This window comes from Chionomys nivalis, chromosome X (assembly GCF_950005125.1).
Source record: "Chionomys nivalis chromosome X, mChiNiv1.1, whole genome shotgun sequence".
Lineage (NCBI taxonomy): Eukaryota > Metazoa > Chordata > Mammalia > Rodentia > Cricetidae > Chionomys > Chionomys nivalis.
The window spans coordinates 621342-645531 of NC_080112.1; the positions used below are offsets into that span (position 1 = coordinate 621342).

General features: G+C 35.2%; 1 protein-coding gene and 1 pseudogene across 3 annotated transcripts in view; one reads left to right on the plus strand and one right to left on the minus strand.

The window, feature by feature from the left end:
• The window catches only part of Brcc3 (BRCA1/BRCA2-containing complex subunit 3), a 34530-nt gene continuing 10340 nt past the window's right edge, over positions 1 to 24190 (minus strand). For all 3 annotated transcript variants that reach the window (XM_057759009.1, XM_057759011.1, XM_057759010.1), the window contains 6 exons: positions 20681 to 20767; positions 20151 to 20239; positions 18744 to 18799; positions 7295 to 7426; positions 6734 to 6777; positions 1 to 5017 (listed from right to left, as the gene is read on the minus strand). In XM_057759009.1, coding sequence (XP_057614992.1) covers positions 4866 to 5017; positions 6734 to 6777; positions 7295 to 7426; positions 18744 to 18799; positions 20151 to 20239; positions 20681 to 20767 — 560 coding nt within the window. In that variant the 3' untranslated portion in view covers positions 1 to 4865. The remainder of the gene's footprint in view (positions 5018 to 6733; positions 6778 to 7294; positions 7427 to 18743; positions 18800 to 20150; positions 20240 to 20680; positions 20768 to 24190) is intronic.
• LOC130868704 (U6 spliceosomal RNA) lies at positions 12100 to 12193 on the plus strand (annotated as a pseudogene).

Sequence of the window (24190 nt, forward strand, 5' to 3'; positions counted from 1 at the left end):
AAAGTCATAGAGATTTACTGATGTTTTAATATTTTAATAGTTACAAATTCTTACATTTAAATCTTTAACACATTATTAGTTACCACTCATGCATGCTATGGGGTGGGGGTCCAGCTTCATTATTCTGTGCAGATATTTAGTTGTCAAATCACCAGTTGTTAAAAGGACTATGGTTTCTCCCATTCAATTGTCTTGTCATTTTTGTTAAAAATCAGTTCACCACATACATACGCATTTATTTCTGGAGTCCATTCTATTCACTGTTAGTGGAGAACAGTACTTGAAGTCCAGTAACTTGGTGGCAGGTGTGTTCATTAGCTACTGAAGTGCCATTTCTATTCCCCCTCAATGCGCAGAGGTAAGAATTGGAGGTATACAGGTACACCACTCATTCTCTCAATTGACATGTGTAATTCCCTTTTAAAGCAATAATATCAACTTTCTATTTCCATTTAACATCATGGGGGGTAATTTTATCCTTTTTTACGTATCTGTAAAAAATGTCTCAAGCATGAAAAAGCTTGCTTCAATTTTCCTCAACGCATTTACTTATTTGCTCAATTATTTTATTTAATGTAAGAGATCATTGTCTCCTCTTTACTGTGAGGGTACTGACACAGGACAACTTTCACTAGATCTTGATCCTTCCCTGCTACAAAGATAAGAACTCTTAGGCCTTCATGAAGTAACCCTAGCCACTAGGCACCATGCATTCCTCCTCATACATACTTATTCTATACATTCCAATTCTGATTAGATTACAAAAAAAATCCAAATTGCTATAACTCTGTCCCAATGCAAACAGTTAAAAAGGTGACAGAGATGTTGAGGTTGCCTGCTTGGATTCCAGTTCGTGCATATGGATGTTCCCCTTCACTGAGGTAAGAAAGTAAAAAAGAATATAGGTTGAACCATAAACATATTAAATTTAGATTTATCAAATTCAACGTGGTAATAAGACTGCTTAATGGAAATATATAATGGGTAGCTAGAAATCTAAGTCTGGAATTCAGACAGGTGTAGAGAGAGAAATGGATTTGCTTGTAACTGCGTGGAGAGGGATATGAATGAATTTTTAGAGGGGACAGAGAGGGTATAGAAAATAACACAATACATGATAACAAAGTGGTAAATTTGGAAGAAGGACCAACTGTGTCAAGCCACAGGTTTATTAATGGCAGTTTTCAATAAATAAATAAATAAAAGAATATGAGTTTGACTATGTGTAGGTTATTGGTAACTTTAGGAGGAATGGTTTCAAAGGCAGTGTAGACAAAGTCAGAATGCAGGTTCCAAGTATAGGAAATAAGGAAGCAGTCAGGCATGGTGTTTTATGTCTGTAATCTTAGCATTCAGGAGACAGAGGCAAGAAATCTTCTAGATTGAGGCCAACGTGAGCTGTAGCATAAGACCCTATCTCAAGACAGCCTTAAAAAAAAAGAGGGAGAACACACCTATCTAAACAAGTACCTTTTGTTCCAATCAGTTTTGATTGTGATTGAAAAGGAAGAAAGGATACAAGGCTGTGTATTGGAATGCAATATTTTGTGTAAAGGTAAACTACTTAGGTGTAATTGGGAAAATAATCACATCTCAGATCATTGTTCTTTCTGATGATCAACATTTTTAAAATATGAACACTGACTGAAAAGTAACCTTCATGGTCTACTATAATCTCATTTTATCTATGAAAATGAAACAAACATGTATTCATAGTTGGCCTAATATACAAATCATTTAATTTCCCCCTCCAAGGTCTTCTTTATATTACCTTCCCTCCTCACCCCCTTTTTTTTCTGAGACAAGGTTTAGGCCACTGGCTGGCTCTAAACTTGTGATAAGTCTCCCACCTCAACCTCCTGAGTTCTAGGATTTCAGGCACATGCCACTACACATGGCTTATCAATCAGTCTTATTTCATAAAAACCTTACTTCTTATTATTTAAATCTATAAATTTTTATTTTGCAATAATTATAGACTTACCAGAAATTGTAAAAAATAGTACATAATCCCACGTACCCTTTACCCAATTTGTCCTACTTGTAAGATCTTCTACAACTATAGAACTTCAAAACCAACATTATGGTAATGGTATAATACTGCGGAATAGGCTACAGACGTTATTCACTTCTACCAGATTTTACATGTATTGATTTTTATGTATATAAACCCATAAAATGCTAGCACAGGAACAGATTTATGTACTAAACACTAAATTTAAGATACAAAACTGTTTTATCAGCCTAAATGAACTCTTATGTCACACTGTAACAACAATGCATATATAATGCCCAGTCCCTGACTCTGGAAATCATTAATCTGTTCTTTCTTTTCATTAATTCTGACATTTCAACAACACTTCAGAAATGCAACCATACAGTAAGTGACCTTTAAAGACTCACTTTTTTCATTTACTATATGTCCCAAGGCTCATCTAAATCATATAGATATTAGTAATATGTTCCTTTCCACTACAGAGTAGTATTCCATGGTAGGAATGGTTTGTTTACACATTTACCCACTGCAGAACATTTGGGTTGTTTCTAATTTACAGCTATCACAGATAAAGTTGCCAAGAAAAAATGTGTAAAAGTTTTTGTGTCGAGGCAGTATGACAGCTGGCTCATGTTAAGTGTATGCTTAACTTTATAAAAATTTCCACTCTTCTACCCAGTATCTGTATTTTACATTCCTGTCATTGTTTGCATTCTCCATAGTACTTAGCATTTTCACAATTTTCTCTTTAGCAATTCTGATAAGTATATACCATACCACACTGTAGTTTTAATTTGCATTTCCCAATGACTTATGAGGGCCAACATATATTCACATAATTACTTCTATTTACCCTCTTTAGTAAAAATGTGTCTTTTTTCATTTTCTACTGGGATTATTTTTGAGTTTTGAGCATATTATCTTTTCCATTGATCAGATATTACATGGTTTACCTTTCCTCTTCTTAAGATTTTGTGGAATAAAAAGTTTTAATTTTGATGAAGTCCAAATATCTACTCTTTTTCTTATAGATGGTGCCTTTTGAGTTGAAGATTAATACCTGACTCCTAAAAAAATTTTAAATGATTTTTTTCCCTTAAGTTTTCCAGCTTACATTTAAATCCATGACACATTTTGAGGTACTTTTATAAGATATTTTGTTAATTTGTGAAAATTTAATTTGTTGAAATGACTGTCCTTTCTTCTTGATCATTTAAGCATATTATTGTGTGGTTATTTCTGAATTTTCCTTCCTGTTCCATTGATTTATACATCTGTTCTGCGAATATCATAGCGTCTTGATTACTGAAGCTATATAGTAAGTCTTGAAGTTATATAATGTGGGTTCTCCACCTTTATATTATTCAAAATTGATTTAGTTTAATAAATTGTATGCCCAGTATTTTCATCTGCCCTATAAAAAAGAAAATGAATAAAGAACAATTATGGTGGAAGGAAATTAGAGAAAATACAGCATTTACATTCCATATGCCCTAAGAATATTTGTTTTCAAATATAAGTATGCCCCAGAATCAGCTGAGTAGGTCATATAGATTTCTGGGTTCTAGCCTCAAAGATTGAATTTGAATTTTGAACTGCAAGTGATTCTGATGCAAGTATTTCTGGGATTTTGAAAAACAATAATCTATGGGAAAATAAAAAGACAAACCAAAACCCCCAGTTATCACTATGGTTGGGACTGATAATGTTTTCTTTCTTTATACTCTTTTTTCCAATTCCCACTTTAGTTTCCAGTATGCAAAAGGCTCAACATTTTTCTGAATACACAAATATACAATTAGTGGCTACATATGAATGAACAATAAAATACAATCATCATATTTTTGAAGTATGATTTCTACTATAACCTAAATCCTAAAAAATCATGGTCATAATTGAATCTTAGATATATAGGATCAGTAAGAATTTGCTTTAGACTCAAATAAGCTAGAACTCAATTGTTTGCTTAAGAGTGCATCCACACAGAATTCAAGTTTAGCTATCTCATAACATGTATTTAGAGATCAAGAAGGAAGTCCTAACACATGATTCTAAGTGAGAATAATCAACAGAGGTGGGTAGCAATGAGCCCTGCGTGTCTTTACATTAACCCTACAGTACTTATGATTCACTTGCCTAACAAGAATATCAAACTATAAAATTGAAATACCAAGTGTTCTTCCTTTAAATTATACAGGATGGATATCTGAAACTAAAAACAAAGACTTAAAATTCTAAAAAGTTTATGTTGCTGGTGCACATCTTTAATTCAGAGGGAAGTGGATCTTTGTGAGTCCCAGAAGTGCCACAGCTACATAATGAGACATTGTATCAAAAGAAAAAAAAGTTTATGTCAGGTATTTTCATTGAGAATAGGCATTTAATGCCAAGCATGGTAGGTGGTGCACATCTTTATTCCCAGCACTACAGAGAAAGAGGCAGATGGATCTCTGCGTCTGAGGGCAGCTTAGTGAGGTATGCATAGTGAGTTCCAGGACAAATAGGGATGCATATTGACACTTCGGCTCAAAATTAGAATAAATGTTCTTAACATTTAGAATAAACTTATTAAACATTTTATTCCCAGATATTCATTGCTAATGTACCTCTTATAACCCTTACAAAATAACTTTCATATTCTGTAAATCATCCTGCATGTTTTCTTTTACAGCAATTGTAGGCAAGAGGATTCTATAAGCTCTGGAGAAGTTTTAGGAAGACATCTTGTATTTTTATATACATAAAACTATCTGTTGGGATATAAAAAGTGCTCCTGAATCATCTGCCTACATAGGAGTTGTATATAGTTTTGAACCATATTCAGCGCACAAACTGAGAAACAATATTATCACATTTTTGTCCTCTTGCTTTATTCTAGGGAAGACAGCTCTTCCATAAGCTCTTCTTTTTCTTGTTGCAACTCCTGCAAGTGCTGCTGGTTTTGCTCCAGTCTGTCCTCCAACCACTGTAGCAGAGGCCCACTGACTGCTGACATCTGACTGCACAGATTCTTGGTAAATACTTCAATAAGAAAAGAAAAAACACAATTATAAGATAACTATAAAAAGAACTATAATCTGGCATGTTCCTACTATACTACCAACAATATCTTAGTTTTGGGCACAGAAAAAAAGGGCTTGAAGAAACAAGTTTCTAAAGTACTAAACTAAAGTTCTAAAGTAGAACTGGTAAATGATTTCCAGTAGTCAACAAGGGGGAAAAAAGCTGAGCAAAGCAGGTACATATTCTGAAGCCCTAGATCCATAAGCCAAAAAGAAATCTATGTAAAAAAATAAAATTAAATTTGAAAAAGGAAAAAGATGGCTAGCTCTTCATTTCTTCATGTTAAAGGGCTAAGAAAGCACAGAAGGGTTCCCGTCTCCAGTAGGACTCTACTGTTTCCTCAAATGGAACACAATTAAGTCCACAGAATCCAAGCTTGTCTCTTCTGATCAGCACTATAGGCTTGTGCCTAGAAGGTTATCTAGCAGGGAAAGGGTACTTAAATGGCTTTTTTGGATGAATAAACAAATGAATGATGATATTTAGTGACTAATCTATCTCTCACTAATTTCAAAGTTTCAATTAAATATGAATTCTTTCATATACATGCACCTGTCTTTAGGCACTGCCCAGGTACATTGATCAGTTTGTCTACTTTTGAGATGTTAGTATATTTTTTAAATTATTGTGATTTTAGAATATGGGTATATACCAACATTACCAATCTTAACTCTTTGTCATGTTTTACTGAGATAAAAATGATGAGATATAGCTTTCCTTTTTGTTTTCACAAAAAAATTATCTACCAATCAGAAATCTTTTCAGGATTGTTGCAGTGTATACATTTAAGCCCAGCACTTGAGAACAGGGTAGTCTACATATTGAGTTCCAGAACAGCCAAGGCTACATAGAAGGACCCTGCCTCAAAATAAACAAATAAATACATAAAATAGAAAAGAAAGCATTCCAATGTTCTTCACCAGCAATTTAGTTCATAAATGTTTTGTTGTTGTTTGTTTTAGTTTTTTTTTTAAGTCACTCAGTAGTCAGGTTTTATTCTGGATCTCTGTATAAACTAGTCTGGCCTCAAACTTATGGCAGTCCTCTTGCCTCTGCCTCAACAGAGATGGCACTACAGACATGCAACACCCTAGTCTGTTTAGTCATTAAATAGGGAAATCTGGGTTAGCTGAATGGTAGATGTAGCTAGAGGTGCGTGTATGTTGAAGAAAGTAAATTGGTACATATATACTTATTTTTTGATCCTTTGACTTACCCAGGAATTCCTTCTCTATTTATTCACATGGAAAATATCCTGCCTGATGTATTGCCTTTCCTCTACCTGCTTGTCTCTTCTACAAGACTAAAATAGGTCAGTAGTAATGTGATAAAACCAGTTCATAATGGCATATTTCTAAAATTTCTGGAAGTTATTGAGCATCCATGCTATGAAATACCATGGCAACTGGGATTCCCTAAGAGATAGTGTTTAAACATACCAGCACACTACTGAGCTAGTCTATAAAAAAAGCTTTTCTAGTTTTCCTTCTGTCTTATCATAAGACCACATTTATAGTATTTAAGTGTCTATAGGGTTTCAAGGAAATGTAAGGAGCAAGATTAGTTAAATTTCTAGAGAAGGAAACTGGAAACTCAAAGATAAATTAAAATTGCTTCTATAAAATGAGTATTTCAGAAATCACTCCATATACTCCAGAAAAAAAAAAATCTTACCCGAGCCATTATGGATCTTGGTTACTGAGTCCAGATGTGTAAGGCTAAAGGGATAAGGTACTTTAGGTTAGCAACAATGCAGAATCAAAATGGTCAGGTGTTTAACAAAATCATAACCTGCATTAGAACTTTGCCAATTTGATTAGATGATCTGAGTTCCCACCATGGTTAACTTTAAATTTAATTTGGGGGATATGATTTATTAAAAATTCAAAAGAAAATTCAAAGACATAATTATGAAACTACTATCTCTTCTGAAGCTCTTGATACATTACACATTTAGTAAATATGGCCCAGTACTACACAGTGGGATCACTAGGATGTTGTGGTTTCTTTTCACAACCAGAAAAGGAAATGTGTTTTGTCTTGAAGGATCCAAAATATATGAGGCAAGATAGTAATGTTAAAGAGATCATTATAATATAGTGTGAGAAACATAATTTGAAGCTGCTGTGAAGCTCTCTCCCAGACAGGTAAAAGGAAAGGGGCCTCAAAAGCTGAGCTGCTAAAGATAAAGGGTCTTCACTGAAGTTAACAACAGAAACACTGAAGAAGTGTTACCTATGAATCCTTCTATATGCATCCTGTTCTTCCTGACATAGGATCTTTGGCAGTTCTACTGCTGATTCAAGGCATACCTTCCCAATAGTGATATGAGGTACAATATGGATTGGGATTTCAATTCTCTCATACCTGTAAGACAACCAATTAAGATCACATTTTATCCTTTAATTAAAATAAGTTATTTACACTTTAATGAATTTGGAATATGGAATGCTTCAAAGATTACATATTACTATAATTCATTAAGTTACTCAATTTGAAAGTAGACAGAGTTCAAATTAGGCTTTTCTGGAGAGCAAATTAGAAGACTATTTGTGCACTCATTATTCTCTAGTCCCTTAGAGAATATGAATCCAGTTCTGTAAATTTAACATAAACCTTTAAGAACTCAAAATCAATATGACCAACTGTTCAAATAAAAGAAACAACTAATACTGCCTTTAGTCAAAAAGTTGCATGAATCTGAATAAACTGACTCAAATGCAGATACCTCAGTGACTCTATCAGATTCATTTTGTAGATGGAATTACTCACATAAATATCATCCCTCAATTTTTATTCTCTTCTACGGATAAAACTAGGTAAGATATTTACACATACTTCCATTTCATGGTAGAATGGAAGGTACAGACAGGCTTGTCTAAATTCAGTCAAGTTCCTTGTATATATTTCTCATTCCCAATATGCTTAAAGTCTACATTAACAGTGGGGTCAGTGGATGATCCAGTCTGGGGACCCTCTACATTATGAAATCCATGGATACATGGCAGTAAAGTAGAATAAGATCTAGTTTTCTGTTGCCTTCTCTTCCTATCCACTAAAAGTGTTTTTTGGTCCTATATCATGATTTAGATGAAACATACATGACAAGAAATTACAACTATCTTTCTTTTATCCATATTCACATAATTAGGGGAGAGTTAATGAAACAATATACAATAGTAGCCTTTGGGGAGTAAAATACAGTGATTAATATTAATGATGGGTCCAGAAACACTAAAGAAGTCAGTAGGCTACTCTTAGTTCTCTTAACAAGGTTTCTAATTAAATTTTCTGGGTGTATAAGCAGAAATGGTCTCAATAGTATACAATATGGAACATATATTTCCATAAATTCATAGAAGAAACTGCAGAGTTTCTGTCAGTTGACTAAAATTTAAAACCTAGAACCAGGATAAAACCATAAGTATCTAAAGTTAATGACAGAGATTCTGCCTCTGATAATAAACTAGTTTTTATAACAAGTTTTCCTACTAAAAACAAAACACATTAAAGAAAAAACTGTCTGACAGTAGTCACTGGAGAGCTGCCAAGACAATAAGTAATGGGGCCAACAGGGAGAAAATTTCAGAGGTGATTCTCACAGATCCAATTTTCCCAGAAAAGTATGATTCTAAACAAGGAAATTTATAGGATAAGAAGTTGCAAATAGTTTTCAAAAGTACTGGTGAGTTCAGGATGACAAAATTATAGCTGAGAAAATGCAAGGGTAGAGAAGACCTGTAAACTATTCTCAGGCATATGATGGTAAACATACTAGGAACAAAAATAGAACTACATCACTATACTGACTGGTTTTGTGTGTCAATTTGACACAAGCTAGAGTCATCATGGAGGAAGGCACTCCCAGTTATGGAAATGCCTCCATGAGATTCAGCTGTAAGTCATTTTCTCAATTAGTGATCAATAGAGGAGGTGAGTGGTGCTATTCCTAGGGTGGAGGTCCCGTTCGTTCTATAAGAAAGCAGGCTGAGCAAGCCAGGAGGAGAGAGCCAGCAGCACTCCTCCATGTCCTCTGCAACAGCTCCTGCCTTAGGTGATGCGGGATTCTCCTCTGTATGCTGTGAATATGTTTTTATTACCATTGGTTAATAAAGAAACTGATTTGGCCTATGTCAGGGCAGAATAAAGCAAGGTGGAAAATCCAAGGAGAGAGAGGACAAAAGAAGTTTGAGTCATGCAAGCACCACGTAGCTGCTGAAGGAGAAAGACGGCAGAACCTTACCGTTCTGGAAGTCACAGCCTAGTGGTGATACACAGATTAATAGAAATGGGTTAAGATATACGTGCTAGCTAGGAATATGCCTGAGCCATTGGCCAAATAGTGTTGTAATTAATACAGTTTTTGTATGGGTGGCTGGGAAATTAAATTGCAGTCTCTGATAAAACTTAGGATCCTGCCCTGTTAGAGTTACTATCCTGATTTCCTCCAATGATGGAATATGATCTGGAAGTGTAAGCCAAATAAACTCTTTCCTCCCCAACTTGCTTTTTGGTCATGGTGTTTTGTTACAGCAATAAAAACCCTACCTGAGACAACTATATAGGAACTAAAAGCCTAGACTTGACTTATCCCAATTCCTAACTAAATACAGAGTGATCTGGTAGTTATACTAGCTAGAATTTAGAAAGCCACCCAAACCTTCACTATAACGAAAAATATCAAATAATGAGATATAAAGGAAAATATCTATTAACTGTGAAAATAAAAGTAATTTCAAATAAATTATGTTCTAGAAAGAAACAATGAATAGATTATGAGTAGAGATCAGTGACCACTCTTTTTTGAGAAAGAGAAAAGTACATGATAGGTTTTGCCTAAAACTTAACTTTGCTAGAAGTAAGGAGAAATGAAGAAGGCATGTAATTATACAAGAGTATTGCTAGACTGAAAAATATAGAAACCTTAAGTATAGAATTAATTCAACTCCATCATCAAATTTAAGCCACAAGCTTTGCTAAAAACATGGAGAATGAGATTTGAGCTGAAAAGCAGAGAAATCTTTAGCATTTTATATTTCTTAAATCTAAAACTCATGCTGTACATGGAAAATGTGATGACCACTGGGCAGATGTCATCCTGTGCTCATATCCCAGCAATAAAGAGAGAAAGGAAGAGAAAGAGAGAGAAGAAATAAAAAGAAAGGAAAAAAGAAATTAAAAAAAATGAAGTAGGAATATAGTTCTGACCCAAATAACTTCTGAATGGATGGAAATTATAAGCCTTAAAATAATACTTCATGAATAATGAACTAATTCTCTTTTTAAAAATTTAGACAGGGGAGCCGGGCGGTGGTGGCGCACGCCTTTAATCCCAGCACTTGGGAGGCAGAGGCAGGCGGATCTCTGTGAGTTCGAGACCAGCCTGGTCTACAAGAGCTAGTTCCAGGACAGGCTCCAAAACCACAGAGAAACCCTGTCTCGAAAAACCAAAAAAAAAAAAAAAAAAAAAAAAAATTTAGACAGGGCCTCTCGATATGGTTCAAACAGACCTGAAACTCACTTAGTACCTCAGGTTGGTCTGAAACTTGTGATCTTTCTTTCTCAGGCTTCCTAGTGCTGGGATTATAGGCTTGCATTATCATACCTGGTTCTTATCTATTCTCAAATGTACATGGAATGCTCTCCCCAGGACAGACCACATGCAAAATTTAAAAGTAATTTTTTTCTGATTATAGCATAAGGAAACTAGAAATGAATGGCATAAGGAAAAGTAGAAAATCCATAGACGAATAAGTTAAACAAGATACTCTTAAACAACAAATGGGTTAAAAAAAAAACTCATAAGAGAAATTAGAAGAAAACCTGAAACAACTGAAAATGAAAACAATCTATTATGAAATGAAGCAAAAATAATATGCTGAAGAAAGTTAACCCATTATTTATAGCCATGAACACTGAAAAAGAATTAACAGGGAAAGATGGCTTAGTGGGTAAAGGTATTTGTTGCACAAGCATAATGACCTGAATCAGATTTCCAGGACCCAAACAGTAGATGGAGAACTGCAGAAAGTTGTTCTCTGACCTTGACATGTATACCATGGCATAGCACACCTCCACATATAATAAATATGTGCATGCAAAACACAAACATGCAGATAAATCCATAGCAACAGCGTTTTCCAGTCTCAACTTCACTATTAGTCATCGGTATTTCTGGTCTGAGGTAGCAGACATAAGATCTGCATAGGATCAAAATGTACAAAAGCATTAAAACCCAAAACAGAGAAATCTGGTGTGTTAATTACTTTTGTGGCAAGTATGTAACACCAATCTGTCACTAACAGTAAGAAACTGATTTCCAATAAAGCTCATGCCTGGCCTCATGGCGCATAGGGAGGAATGGGCCGACAAGAAAGGAAGAGTAAAGTACTAGAGTTTGTATATTCCAAAATGCACAGGAAATAAAAACAAAGATTGCAGAGTTGAACCTGTAACTCTAATAAAAAAATAACACAAACATGTACATATGTGTAATAAATATTTTTTAAAGTTGGGCATGGTGGCTCATGCCTTTAATCGCACTTAGGAGACAGAGGCAGGTGGATGTCTTTGAGTTCAAGGCCAGCCTGGTCTACAGAGTGAGTTCCAGGACAGTCAGGGGTACACAGAGAAACCCTACACCAAAAGCCCAAAACAAACAAACAAACAAACAAATGTTGGGCAGTGGTGGTATGTACCTTTAAGCCCAGCACTCAGGAGGCAGAGGCAGGAGGATCTCTGTGAGTTTGAGGCCTGCCTGGTCTACAGAATGAGTTCCAGGACAGTGAGGGGTATAACAGTGAAACCCTGTACCAAAAAGCCTAAACAAACAAATAAAATGAATGAATGCCAGGTAGTTGTTGCATGATTTTAATCTCAGCACTTAGGAAGCAGGAGGATCAAACTTAAGATGGCAGGCTGAATAGCCTTGGTCCACATGCTGGGACTTTATGAGCCACCACACTCAGCTCAGCAAGATTAACCTCTAATTACAAAAGTATCAATAACAAAAAATAAATAAATAAGACAAAAAAGTTTAAGTGCTTACTTTGGCAGCACATATACTAAATACAGAGATTAGCATGGTCCCTGAACAAGGGTGACAAACAAACTCATGAAGTGTTCCATAGTTACAAAAAAATAAATAATAAAAGATAATAATTACCCATAGGCTCATAATTATGGGGTACCAGAGTCACTAATATTTATGAAACACTACTATGTGCCAAATATAAATATGGAAAATATTTTGTCTGCATTAAGTCTCATAACAGGCATGCAATATCACCTCCGTTTTATTTATTAATCTATTAATTTTTACTTTTAAAATGTTTTTTATGTGTCTGAGTGTTTTTGGCTACACGTATGTCTCTTCACAGTATATTTGGTACCCAAAGTGGTCATAAGAGGACAGCAGACCCCCTGGAACTGGGGTAGCAAAAGATTGTGAGCCATTGTGTAGGTGTTGAAAACTGAGCCTAGGGACTCTACAAAAGCAGCAAATGCTCTTAACCATTGATACACTTCTCCAGCCCATTACCTCTTTTTTACAAATACAAAAATCAGATGTTTAGCTGGGTATGGTGGCACATGTCTTCAATTCCAGCACTTGGGAGGCACAGGCAGAGGCAGATGGATATCTGTGAGTTTGAGGTCACCCTGGTCTATATTTTGAGTTCCAGGACAGCCAGGGGGGCTACACAGTGAGACACTGTCCCAAGAAAAAAAAAGGAGATGTTTAAAATACTACACTAACTTTGCAAGTTCACAGTCACAGGGCTAAGTAGACAGGCTGGACTCCAGCGTGTGAGTTATAACTGCCACAACACATTCATAATTTTTTTTGTTTCCATTCTGGCTTGTATCTAACACAAATGTAACTGTTAGAATTTTGGGCCATGTTTGTATATGTAATCTTAACATTCAGGAAGCAGGTTGAGGAGGATTGCCACAAGTCTGAGGCCAGCCTGGTCTACACAGTGAGACCTGGCATTAAATAACAATAAAATAAAAATTGTTCTTCAGAAAGACTAGAACAGCTGGGAGTTCCATTTACCACCAGCAATACAGAACAGCAGCCACATCCAAACTGAGCAATATTTAAAGCAAAAATAAAACTATGACAATTTGACAGGAAAAGCAACATGTTATCACTAATTAACACTTAAAAATAAAACCTTTGTTTTTACAAATAATTTCTGTCATCTATTTTCATCCATGTTTTCATTTTGTTTATGGTCAAACCTACCAGTCTTCCACCATGCACCATTCCTCTGATATACTTAGAAAACCTACCAGTAAACCTACCAGTAATTCATATGTTCTTCAGTTCTTCACTTAGAACCATCTAAACCATCTAAATTTTAACAGCCAGTTAAAATTGAAACCCATCTGTAGACCACTTTCAAAAGACTATGAGCAGACAAATACTTCTACCTTATATCTTTCTAAGGGAAATGGGAGGCGGGGAGGAGGCGGAAAATTTTTTTTCAATAAAAAAAAACAAAAAAGTTCAAAATGGGAAAAACCTAACAAATTTCTATGAAATATTTGAAGAGTTCTTCTATTGACCTAAAACAGAAATAGCCATCAGACTGAATGAATAAGTAGAATGGAATTTCAGTATTTTTTGGTCTTATGTCAACGTCTTAATTGAGTCAAGTTTCTACAATACATTGTTAACTATCCAAAATTTGTTAAAGGGATGTTTGGGATCCCCTGTAGCTTTTTCTGACTGAAAGAGTTTCCAGGTAGCCAGGCGGTGGTGGCGCACGCCTTCAATCCCAGCACCTAGGAGGCAGAGGCAGGTGAATCTCTGTGAGTTCGAGACCAGCCTGGTCTACAAGAGCTAGTTCCAGGACAGGCTCCAAAGCCACAGAGAAACCCTGTCTCGAAACTCCCCCCCCCAAAAAAAAGTTTCCAGGTGTCATTCATCACATTCTTCCCATGTTCTAAATTAACTGTATTCACCTCTATCTTTACAACTAGAATCAAACAAGGGGCATAGGAAAAACTAGCAAACCTGTCCAGGGTTCCTTCTTGTTGTCCACTGAAAACATTAAAATAGTAATTGGTGCATTCTCTGCTAAGAAAAGACACTTTGATTTCCATCATGTTCACTGAGAAACTGACTATATTCATTTTCTTTATATTTACCAAACAGCGTATGTTCAAAAAGTGACTTAAGCCAGAAATATTTGGAGAGTCTAACAATTTATGTTCAAAAGTACTGCTGATGACTTGTCTGTGGTGGAATCACTGATCAGAGCCACTCTGATACCACTGGCCAGTTTTAGTCCATGACATTCTTGGTAATCTTGGTCTTCTATTCTCTGGATAGGAGTATTATGTAGTTTGCTATGGCGGCATCTCCCTAGTTTCTTATTACTGCTTTTTAAAACTATCTATAAATATATAGACATGTCAACAACTTCATGATTATATTATTACATTGGTGATTCCTGTTTCTCATTTCTTTACTAAGACAGTCCTACTGTGTAGCCCTGTCTGGCCTAGAACTCACTATATAGTCCACACTGGCCTTGAACTCATAGAGATTTACCTAACTCTGCCTTCTGAGTGCTAGGATCAAAGAAATGCACCACCATGTCTGGCTCACTCATCTTTTTATTGATAATTTGTCTTTATTGTTTTTGACGTTTTGAGACAGGATCCCATGTAGCCCAGGTTGTCACTGAACTTGCTCAGCAGCCAAGGTAATCTTGAACTTCTGATTCTCCTGCCTCCACCTAACAAATACTGGTAGATTATAGTGATTTACCACCAGATCCAATATTAAGACTTGTTTGAGACAAAGTTTGGCAATGATGTCATGGTGTGGCCTAGCTGAACCATAACTCATTATGCAATTGAGATTTTCTTCTAACTCACTGCAATCCTCCAGAATCAGTCTCTTAAATGTTAGGATTACAGGAATGAACTATCATGTCTAATGTTAAACTTTTCTCCTAATATTCCAGATAGTTTACCTTTTTAAAAAATATTTATTTATTTATGATGTATAGTGTTCTGCCTGCATGTATGCCTGCAGGCCAGAAGAGGGCACCAAACCTCATTACAGATGGTTGTGAGCCACCATGTGGTTGCTGGGAATTGAACTCAGGACCTTCAGAAGAGCAGGCAACGTTCTTAACCGCCGAGCCATCTGTCCAGCCCCTATTTTACCTTTATTAGTTATAAAATTGGCAAATATTTTCAATCTTATAGGCTGCCTTTTCACTTTCTTAATATCTTTTCATAAACAAGTGTTGTTTTACAAATGTATCTATTCTGTTATTCATGTTTTGCTGTCACATCTATGAAAACTTGTCATATTGCAAAGCTCAAATGTCATCAGATTTAACCTATGTTTTCTAAGTATTCATGGTTTTAGATTACATATTTAGTTCACTAGTTTATCTGTAGTTAATTTCTATATATGCTGTGAAGTGGGGGTTCCAACTTTACTGTTATGCATATATAATTATTAAAGCACCACTCAGAAGAAAATATTCGCTTCTCATTCAATGACATTGGCACCCTTGCTAAAAGTTGATTTGGTTTTATTTTGAATCACTCAGTTCATTCCATTGGCCTATATATATATTGATTTTAGTTTCACACTATGCAAGCTTTATATTAAGTTTTCAAAACTTATTTATCTGATTTTGTCTTCTTTTATCAATATTGGTTATTCCATACATCTTAGATTTTATAATTATCTTTTCCATGTATGCAACAAAAAGGACCTTTGGAATATAAGTATTTCATTGACTCTAGATATCTTTAGGGACTACTATCATTTAACAATATCAAGTATTCTATATATCACTGTGTTAGTTTTTGTTAACTTGACACAAACTAAAGTAACCTGAAAAGAGGAAACCTTAATCAAAAAAATTGCATTCATCAAATTAGCCTGTGGGAATATCAGTGAGAGAAATTTATTGATTAATGATTGATATGGGATGGCCCAGCCCACTGTAGATGGTACCACCCCTGGGCAGGTGGTCCTGGGTGTTATAAGAAAACAGGCTGAGCAAGCCAGTAAGTCACACTCCTTCATGACCTCTGCATCAGTATCTGCTCTAGGTTTTTATCTTAAATTCCTGCAATATCTCCCTTTAATAGTAAGCTATAAGATACAAGGTGAAACAAACCATTTAATCCCCAAACTGTTTTAACATTGTTTTATCACTGAAATAAAGAAGCAAACTCAATTACATACATATACATATAAATATGTACGTGTAAATTCTTTTATTTCTTTTAGTACTTTCTAGTTCTAATACATCAAATTTCTTCTCGCCTTGGTTAAATTATCTCTTATATCTTTTACTAAACTTAATGCTATTTTATTTTTTTATTTTTTTTAAATATTTAATTATTTATTATGTATACAATATTCTGTCTGTATGCCTGAAGGCCAGAAGAGGGCGCCAGACCTATTTACAGATGGTTGTGAGCCACCATGTGGTTGCTGGGAATTGAACTCAGGACCTTTGGAAGAGCAGGCAATGCTCTTAACCACTGAGCCATCTCTCCAGCCCCCTTAATGCTATTTTAAATGAAATTATTTTCCCATATTTCTTTTGTAAAATGCTGATAAATACAAACAACTGATCTTGTGTTTTGAACATGAACCATGAAACTTTGTCTAACTTTGATGTTGAACCTCTTGCTCTGGTCATAATTACCAGTTCAATGTTGAGTAACAGTGCCAATTGTTTATATTATTTCTGCTGTTATGTGGCAAACTTTTCTTTGTCAACAATGTATATAACATCTAATTTACAGTTTTAATAAATGCCCATAAATGTTGTAGAAGTTCCCTTCTATTTCTAGTTCTCTAAAGAAAAAGGGAGCAAATATAGAGGGATGGGGGGAAAGAATTTGCCGTGTCCTACTAAGAAAGAGAAAGTTGTGAGAGAAGCTGATAATGGACCTGCTTCTGCTAGGATGTCAAGTCCATAAGACAGGAATGTGTTAGATAAGTTAAAGAGAATGTTAACCTTGAGTTCAGGACTTATGCCTCAATTCTCATAACTATTATTAAGAATAAAACATTTCAGAGAAGTAGGACTCAGAAAAAAAGTCTCACCATTCTTAGGAACTTACTAGAGGATCTCTCCAGAAAAATGACAATAAATCAAGAACCCTATAATGGATAAAACTCAGGAGAATAAATAAAGAAACAAGCCCCCCACCACCCTGGATATCAGTTGAACAGCAAGCCAAAGTGAGATGTCAGATCAGGTTAGGATGGTTTCATGGAATAATCCTTCAAATGTGGAGATTCCAAGTGTTTTCACATTATTCCTAAGAGTTTAGGACTTAAGGAAGTGATAAAAATGAAGGAAAAAATCTATTCAAAACATTATGTAAAAGCAAAAAGCAAATAACGATAAAATTTATTTTCTATTATAATTTAATCAATACACAAAACATATGCAATGAAATTATGTTTATAATCTTGAGCAAAGATGCTTGTAACTATGAAAATTTAGTAATCATGGAGAGCCAAATCAATATTGTCTAATGTCAACTGTTAATAAAATATAAATGCAAACTTTAGGTGGGTGTGGTAGCCCATGTCTGGAAAGCTCAACACAGAGGAGGCGCAAGGAGGAAGATCATGAGCTCAGACTGGAGTACATAAGACCCTGTCTCAATACACAAATATAAAAAGAATCGAACTTTATTAAAGATTAGAAAAGTAACCCCCAAAAATGAAAACATAGTAATTACATTTTTGGAGAATGGAAGTGGGATGGTATCAGTGACCATCATCTTTATTTGTGACAGCAAAAAAAAAAAAAAAAAGTAGACAGAATTTTGGTTGTTTGTTTTGATTTCGTTATGGTATTTTAAGATAGGATCTTATTATGTATCCCTAGTTGGCCTGGAATTCACAGAGATCCACCTGCCTCTGCTTCTTCTGTACTGGGTGGAATGAAAAGCACACACCACCATGTCTAGCAATAGATTACTATGTTTTGTTTTGTTTTGTTGTTTTTCTGTTTTTTGCTTTTCTTAGTGCACTGGTGTTTTGCCTGCATGTATGTCTGTGTGAAGGTGTGAGATCCACTGGAACTGGAACGAAAGACAGTTGCAAGCTGCCATGTAGGAGCTGAAAAATGAACCTCGGTCCTCTGGAAGAGTAGTCAGTGCTCTTAACCATTGAGCCATCTCTCCAGCCTCTGACTACCATGCTTTAATGAGAATATTAATCTATACAAACATCTGAATGAAATACTAAATGACTTTTATGGCAGAAAGGTAGGACTTACATATCCATGGTAAATGTTTGCCTAGTATTTATGGGACCCTGGGTTCAATCCTTAGCAACACTGAAAAAGTTTCTGTAGCAACAGAGAATTATCTATAAAAATCTCTAAATTTCTTCACTTTTGGTCTTTGCTTTAGAACACACCAGAGAAAGGGAAACTAGCAGTACAACACAATTTGGGAAATATGGACCAAGATTATGTGTCTGACTTCAGCTTCCTAGACTTTCAGAATACACAAACTACTAAAGAAATTCTATTTTTTTTTAGAATTGTTAGTAGGTAAGAGTAGAAATATAGTACTATTAGTGCCTTACTAATGAGAAAAATTAAATGAAACAGAATAATCAATTTCATGACTAGGAGTCCATAAATAATAACATCTCTGTCATACTTACTCTGAGCTTTTCTGGGCTTGTATGGATTGGAAGCAAGTGTAGAGCACCCGACCAGTCTATTTAAAAAAATAGAAATGAAATGTAATACACAAAAGGATTTATTTTTTTTTCTTGAGATAAAATATCTGAATATCTTTACAGAGTACATTATAGTATTCAATATACATATACAATGTATAAGAACCGACTCAGTATAACAAGCATTTCTATCTTCAACTATTAGTCATTTTGTTTGTTTTTTCAAGACAAAGAGGTATAGCTTAGGCTGTCCTGGAGCTCGATCTATAGACTAGGCTGTTCTTGAACTCACAGAGATCCACCTGTCTCTGTGTCTTGAGAGCTAGGATTAAAGGCATGAGACACCATCACCATGTGTACCATTAATCATTTTTGAGTTGGAAATTTCATAGCAATTTAGTAGACTCTAACTTAAAGCTCAAAGGCTTTTATGAACATACGAGGCTAAAAGAGATTCCAAAGGTTATAGAATATGCTATAATAAATCAATTTCTGTGAGAAGGATCACATACACAATTAACATAAATCACAGCCAAACATCTTCTCATGAAACAATTACTAACAAATACAAGAACCAGGAAAGTGATTAACCTCATTTATTATTTATGAGGACAATACGCAAATTAAATTGTGAAAAAACCAAAAGCATTTCAAAAAAATTATAAAGTTCCAGATATTGAATTCTAGTGTTTCTGAAAGACAGTGAATTCATGGAAAATATTCATCATTAGCACACTTATCTTCTAGACACCATGATCAAAGCTTTATTATCTTTTGCCTAGATTACTGGCAATATCTTCCTAACTGGTTTCACTGATGCCATTAATTTTACCCTTCTCACTCCAATCCTGTCCAGTCCACTAGCAATATAATACCTAGAGTAATTCTATTAAGATATAAAGTCACCCTATAAGGGCTTCCCAACTCAGAGGCAAAGTGAAGGCCTTTCAAGAACTAGTTCCCATTACATTTTGGTCCTCTTTAAGGATAACCAAACCAGAAGACTTTCAAGAGACAAAAAAGGCTAGTGAAATAGAGCATTGTAATATAAGTATAAAAATTGAGACTGAGGCAAATTGGAATACATTGTCATCATCTTCCCCTCTATACTATAGTCACACCAGCTTCCTCAATGTTCTCTGAAAATGCCACACTCACCTTAGGGTGCTTGCACTTGCTATTTTCTCTGTCAGGGATGATCTTCCCCCAAGAAATACTCAAGACTTGCTCCCTTACATACTTCTAATCTTGACTTGATAACCCTTCCCACTGAAAACTTCCCTGGCCAACCTATTAAAAATGAAAAGAGATTTTTCTCTATCTGTATCTACTCTGTGTATAAACACACACACAAATGTGTATGTACACAAACACTTATACATAAAATACCTTTGTGTTTTTGTCTTCTATGAAACAGGAAAAAATAAGTCCTACAAAGCCTTGATCCATCATTTGGTACATGGCTTGTGTACGAACATCTGAAATATAAATAAAAGTATTCTGTTAGTAACCTATACTTAACAGATTTTATTTAGAGATAATAATAAGGACTAATTATTAGTTACCTTATCAACACTCATATTCTACAGGCAAAATAGAGATATATTGTAATGATATATAAATGTCAGAGCATATTTTGCCAAGTTAGAGAAATATTATGAAAAGTTTTCTATTAAATAGTAACTCTACGATGCTTAGCTTGAGTGGCCCTACTACAAAATGTAGCACAGAAAAAAATTAGCTATCCCTAAAACTTCATAATTTTCTCTAGACTACAAGACAGGCTTTGGAAGTGACAAAAGAATTTCTTAGAGGTAATGCCTTCTAAGTTTCCCTTTCGATGACCATGCTATGTAATGGAGGAAAAATGATATTCATTTGAGGAAAATAAACAAACACTGCGACCTTATAACACTTACCAACATGGGAAGGCCAAACGGTTATGTGAGGGTGAGAGTGATACCAGCCAACAACTCTCATGGGACGACCTGTTAGTTCAGCCAACCTGTATGTTTGTCAAGGTATTTTCAAAATAAGAAAAATCCTGATGCTTATAATAAAGGCTCAAAATACATAATTAAGGGTGAAATAAGATTAATGCTCAGAATTTCCAATGTTACTCACTTAAAGTCATTTTTAAAATATAACTCATATTTCTATTATTGTCTTATTCCAATTGTGCAAATGTTTGTTCACTCAAATCTTTACATTCTCTGCAAAAAAGCTTGTTTAAATCTTCAAAATTCATTTATATTTTCAATTTGAGACTCTTCGTCTACTCCTACTTCCAGTAAAAAATATATAAGAAATCAATGTGTGTGTACATTTATGTCCAGTGGTTCACAACTTTCCTAATGCTATGGTGATCCTTTAATATAGTTCCTCATGTTGTGGTGACCCCCTAACCATAAAATATTTTTTGTTGCTACTTCATAACTAACTTCCTTTCTATTATGAATCATAACGTTAATATTTCTGGAAATAGAGGTTCACCAAAGCAGTCATGACCCACAAGTTGAGAACCATATATACTGATATGTGTACACTGTAGGATGGAACAGACATGCTAGGCAAGTGCTCTGACTTTAAGCCATAATAATTTTTTAAATTTATGTCTATAGTAAGCTGTCAAATATTAAAAAGAGCAAAGTAAAGTGGTTGTAGGCCAAAGTTCACAGTTCAGTTTCCCATGTCCTGTAAAATGATGCTTACTTTTCCTAAAAACTACCTATATTAAAACATAACCAAATGATTGACATTTTGACTGAAATGAAATAGGATCACAATATAAATTTGATTTGCATATCCTTGATGGCTGGATGTTAAATACTTTAAAAAGATTTATTTTTTAATTTTATATGTGTGTTTTACTTGCATGTATTATGTGTACCATGTGCATGCCAGGTGCCCAGAGATTTCTTCTTTTGAGAACATGAATCATGAAGAATTGAATGCTACTTTTTCCTAGTTTCAACTCTGTTATAGTTTCTTCTTTTTGTATAGATAAGTGAATAAAAAACTAATTGAGGGATTAAGGAGGTTAAGAGCACTGGCTGCTCCTCCAGAAGATCTGGGTTCAATTCCCAGCACCCACATAGCTGCTCACAACTATTTTTAACTCCAGCGCCAGGGAATTTGATACTCTCTTCTGGTCTCCAAGGCATTGCATGCACATAGAGAGTAGACAAACATGCAGGCAAAACACCCATATAATTGATAATGAAAGTTAAAAAAAAACAACTTAAGTGAAGCATTACTGCTTCAGAATGGCCATTCTAACTATATTAAGATGTATAGAGTTTGGGACTGGGAAATTGTCTGAGTGGCTAGGTTAAACTAGCTGTTTTTATTTGTGAGTTAATTGGAATAAAGTCATTTAATTTTAAAAAGAATGCACTGTCTACTAGGTTCACTGTACATATATTGATTGGCAGTGTTTTCTGGTGCTTAATGTTTGCAATTCTGTATACATTCCAGATATTCACTGCCTGTCTGAAGTATAGTCAGCAAAGATTTTTCTCCCATTCTATGTAAGGGCTGGAGAAATGGTTTAGTGGTTTAGAGCACTGGCTGCTTTCCTAGAGAATCCAGGTTCAATTCCAAGCATCCATATGGCAGTTCATAACCATCTGTCAGTTCAGGTCCAGGAGATCCAACTCCTTTTTCTAGCTTCATGGGCACCAGGCACACACACACATATATAAGCAGGCAAAATACCCCACACATAAAATTAAACACACACACACACAATACATTTTATACAACTAAGTCTGAGGAACAGTACACTAAAGTCAGGCCAGGTGGACTACCCAGAACCTAAGTGGATCTTTAAGTCTGGTGGCTTTCAGGCAGAGAACATCTTCAAAGAGACAGAACCCTAAATATATCCAGTGGGTCCCACTTGAGTACTCCTCAAAGCACAGAGGAACACAAGTATGTGAGGAAAGGACCTGAGGCCCAAGAAAAGGTAACTGCCCCTTACAAGGGTGATAGTAAGTAACTACTTGGCACTGAGAAGCAGGATGGGACCAGCAATTGTTTCCCCCTATAATACCCTGCCAAGGTAGAAAGACATCTTTTAGGAGGCAGGGGGCAGAGTGCTTAGAAGGGTCCTATCTTAGGAATAAGGAAAACCTCCTATACTCAGAGTTGCTCTGCTCTACACAGTTAAACCTGAAAAGGCTCAGATGCTCTCCAAGTTGCTCAACAGCATCCTAGAACCCAGTGCTCATGTGTCTGTATAGCAAGACAGAACATGTCTCAAAAAATGAAAAAAAAAAAACTAAAGTTGAAAGAAATAAAAGTATTTTAGTTTTAAAACAGATTCTCACTACATACCACAGGCTGGTTTCTACCTTTAAGTACTGGGATTACAGGCATGTGCCATTATACCCTAGCTGACAAATTATTTTCCTGGGCAGATTAGCAATACTGAAACACAGAAGAATCATTTAGATGAAGCATGACATTTGGGGACCTGTCATGTCACGAAAGCCCCAGTTTCACACAGAGATGGAACCTTGTAGTACTATAAGCTGACAGACAGCTTTCTTCATAAAGTAATTAACAGCATTTCTAGTCAGGATATTCTCTATAGAGATTATTACACTGTTTGGGATTTAATAGAATGTATGTATATGTGCATACTCTAGAAAATGTTAGCCAAGTTTTCAAAGCTTTAGTTGGTAAAAAAAAATGTATCTGATAAAGAAGTATCTCAACTACTGGATCAACTGAATTATTGAATAAATTTCTTCAATAAATAACCATGCAAAGATTGAAGGGAAGATGAAATCAAGTAGGCCATGTTAGGAGAATCTGTTGATAATTCTTCCATACTAATAAAGGATTTTGATTGGCAGTTAGGGCTTGCACTTTCTGGTGGCAAAGTTGCTACATTAGGAGCTGGAGAGATGGCTTAATGGTTAAGAATCTATACCACAATTGCAGAAGATATGGATTTAGTTCCCGGCATCCACATCAGGCAATTCACAACTGCCTATAACTCCAGCTTCAAGGGATGCAATGTCTTCTTCTGAACTTTTCAGGCACCTGCATTCACATATGGCTTATATACCCACACATAAGATAATAAAATACATATTTTAAGATTGTTGAATTACAAATGAAATCATGTGAGCAGCATTTTCTTGTGTGTATCCAAAGGACTCTTAGGGAGTGTACTTCACACACACACACACAAAAACAAATATCATGATGTAAAATGAAGCAAACTATATTTTTTGACATATGTAAAGACACTTTAGACTCTAACAAATTCCTTAGAAGTGGCAAATAAGATAGCCCTGAAGTTTAAATAGCAAGAAATGATGAATACTAATGCTATGAGATTCAGTGCTCCAACTGATATAGCAGAGTGACTACTGTGTATTTAGAAACCCTGTAATGTTTAACTGCTACACCAGGAA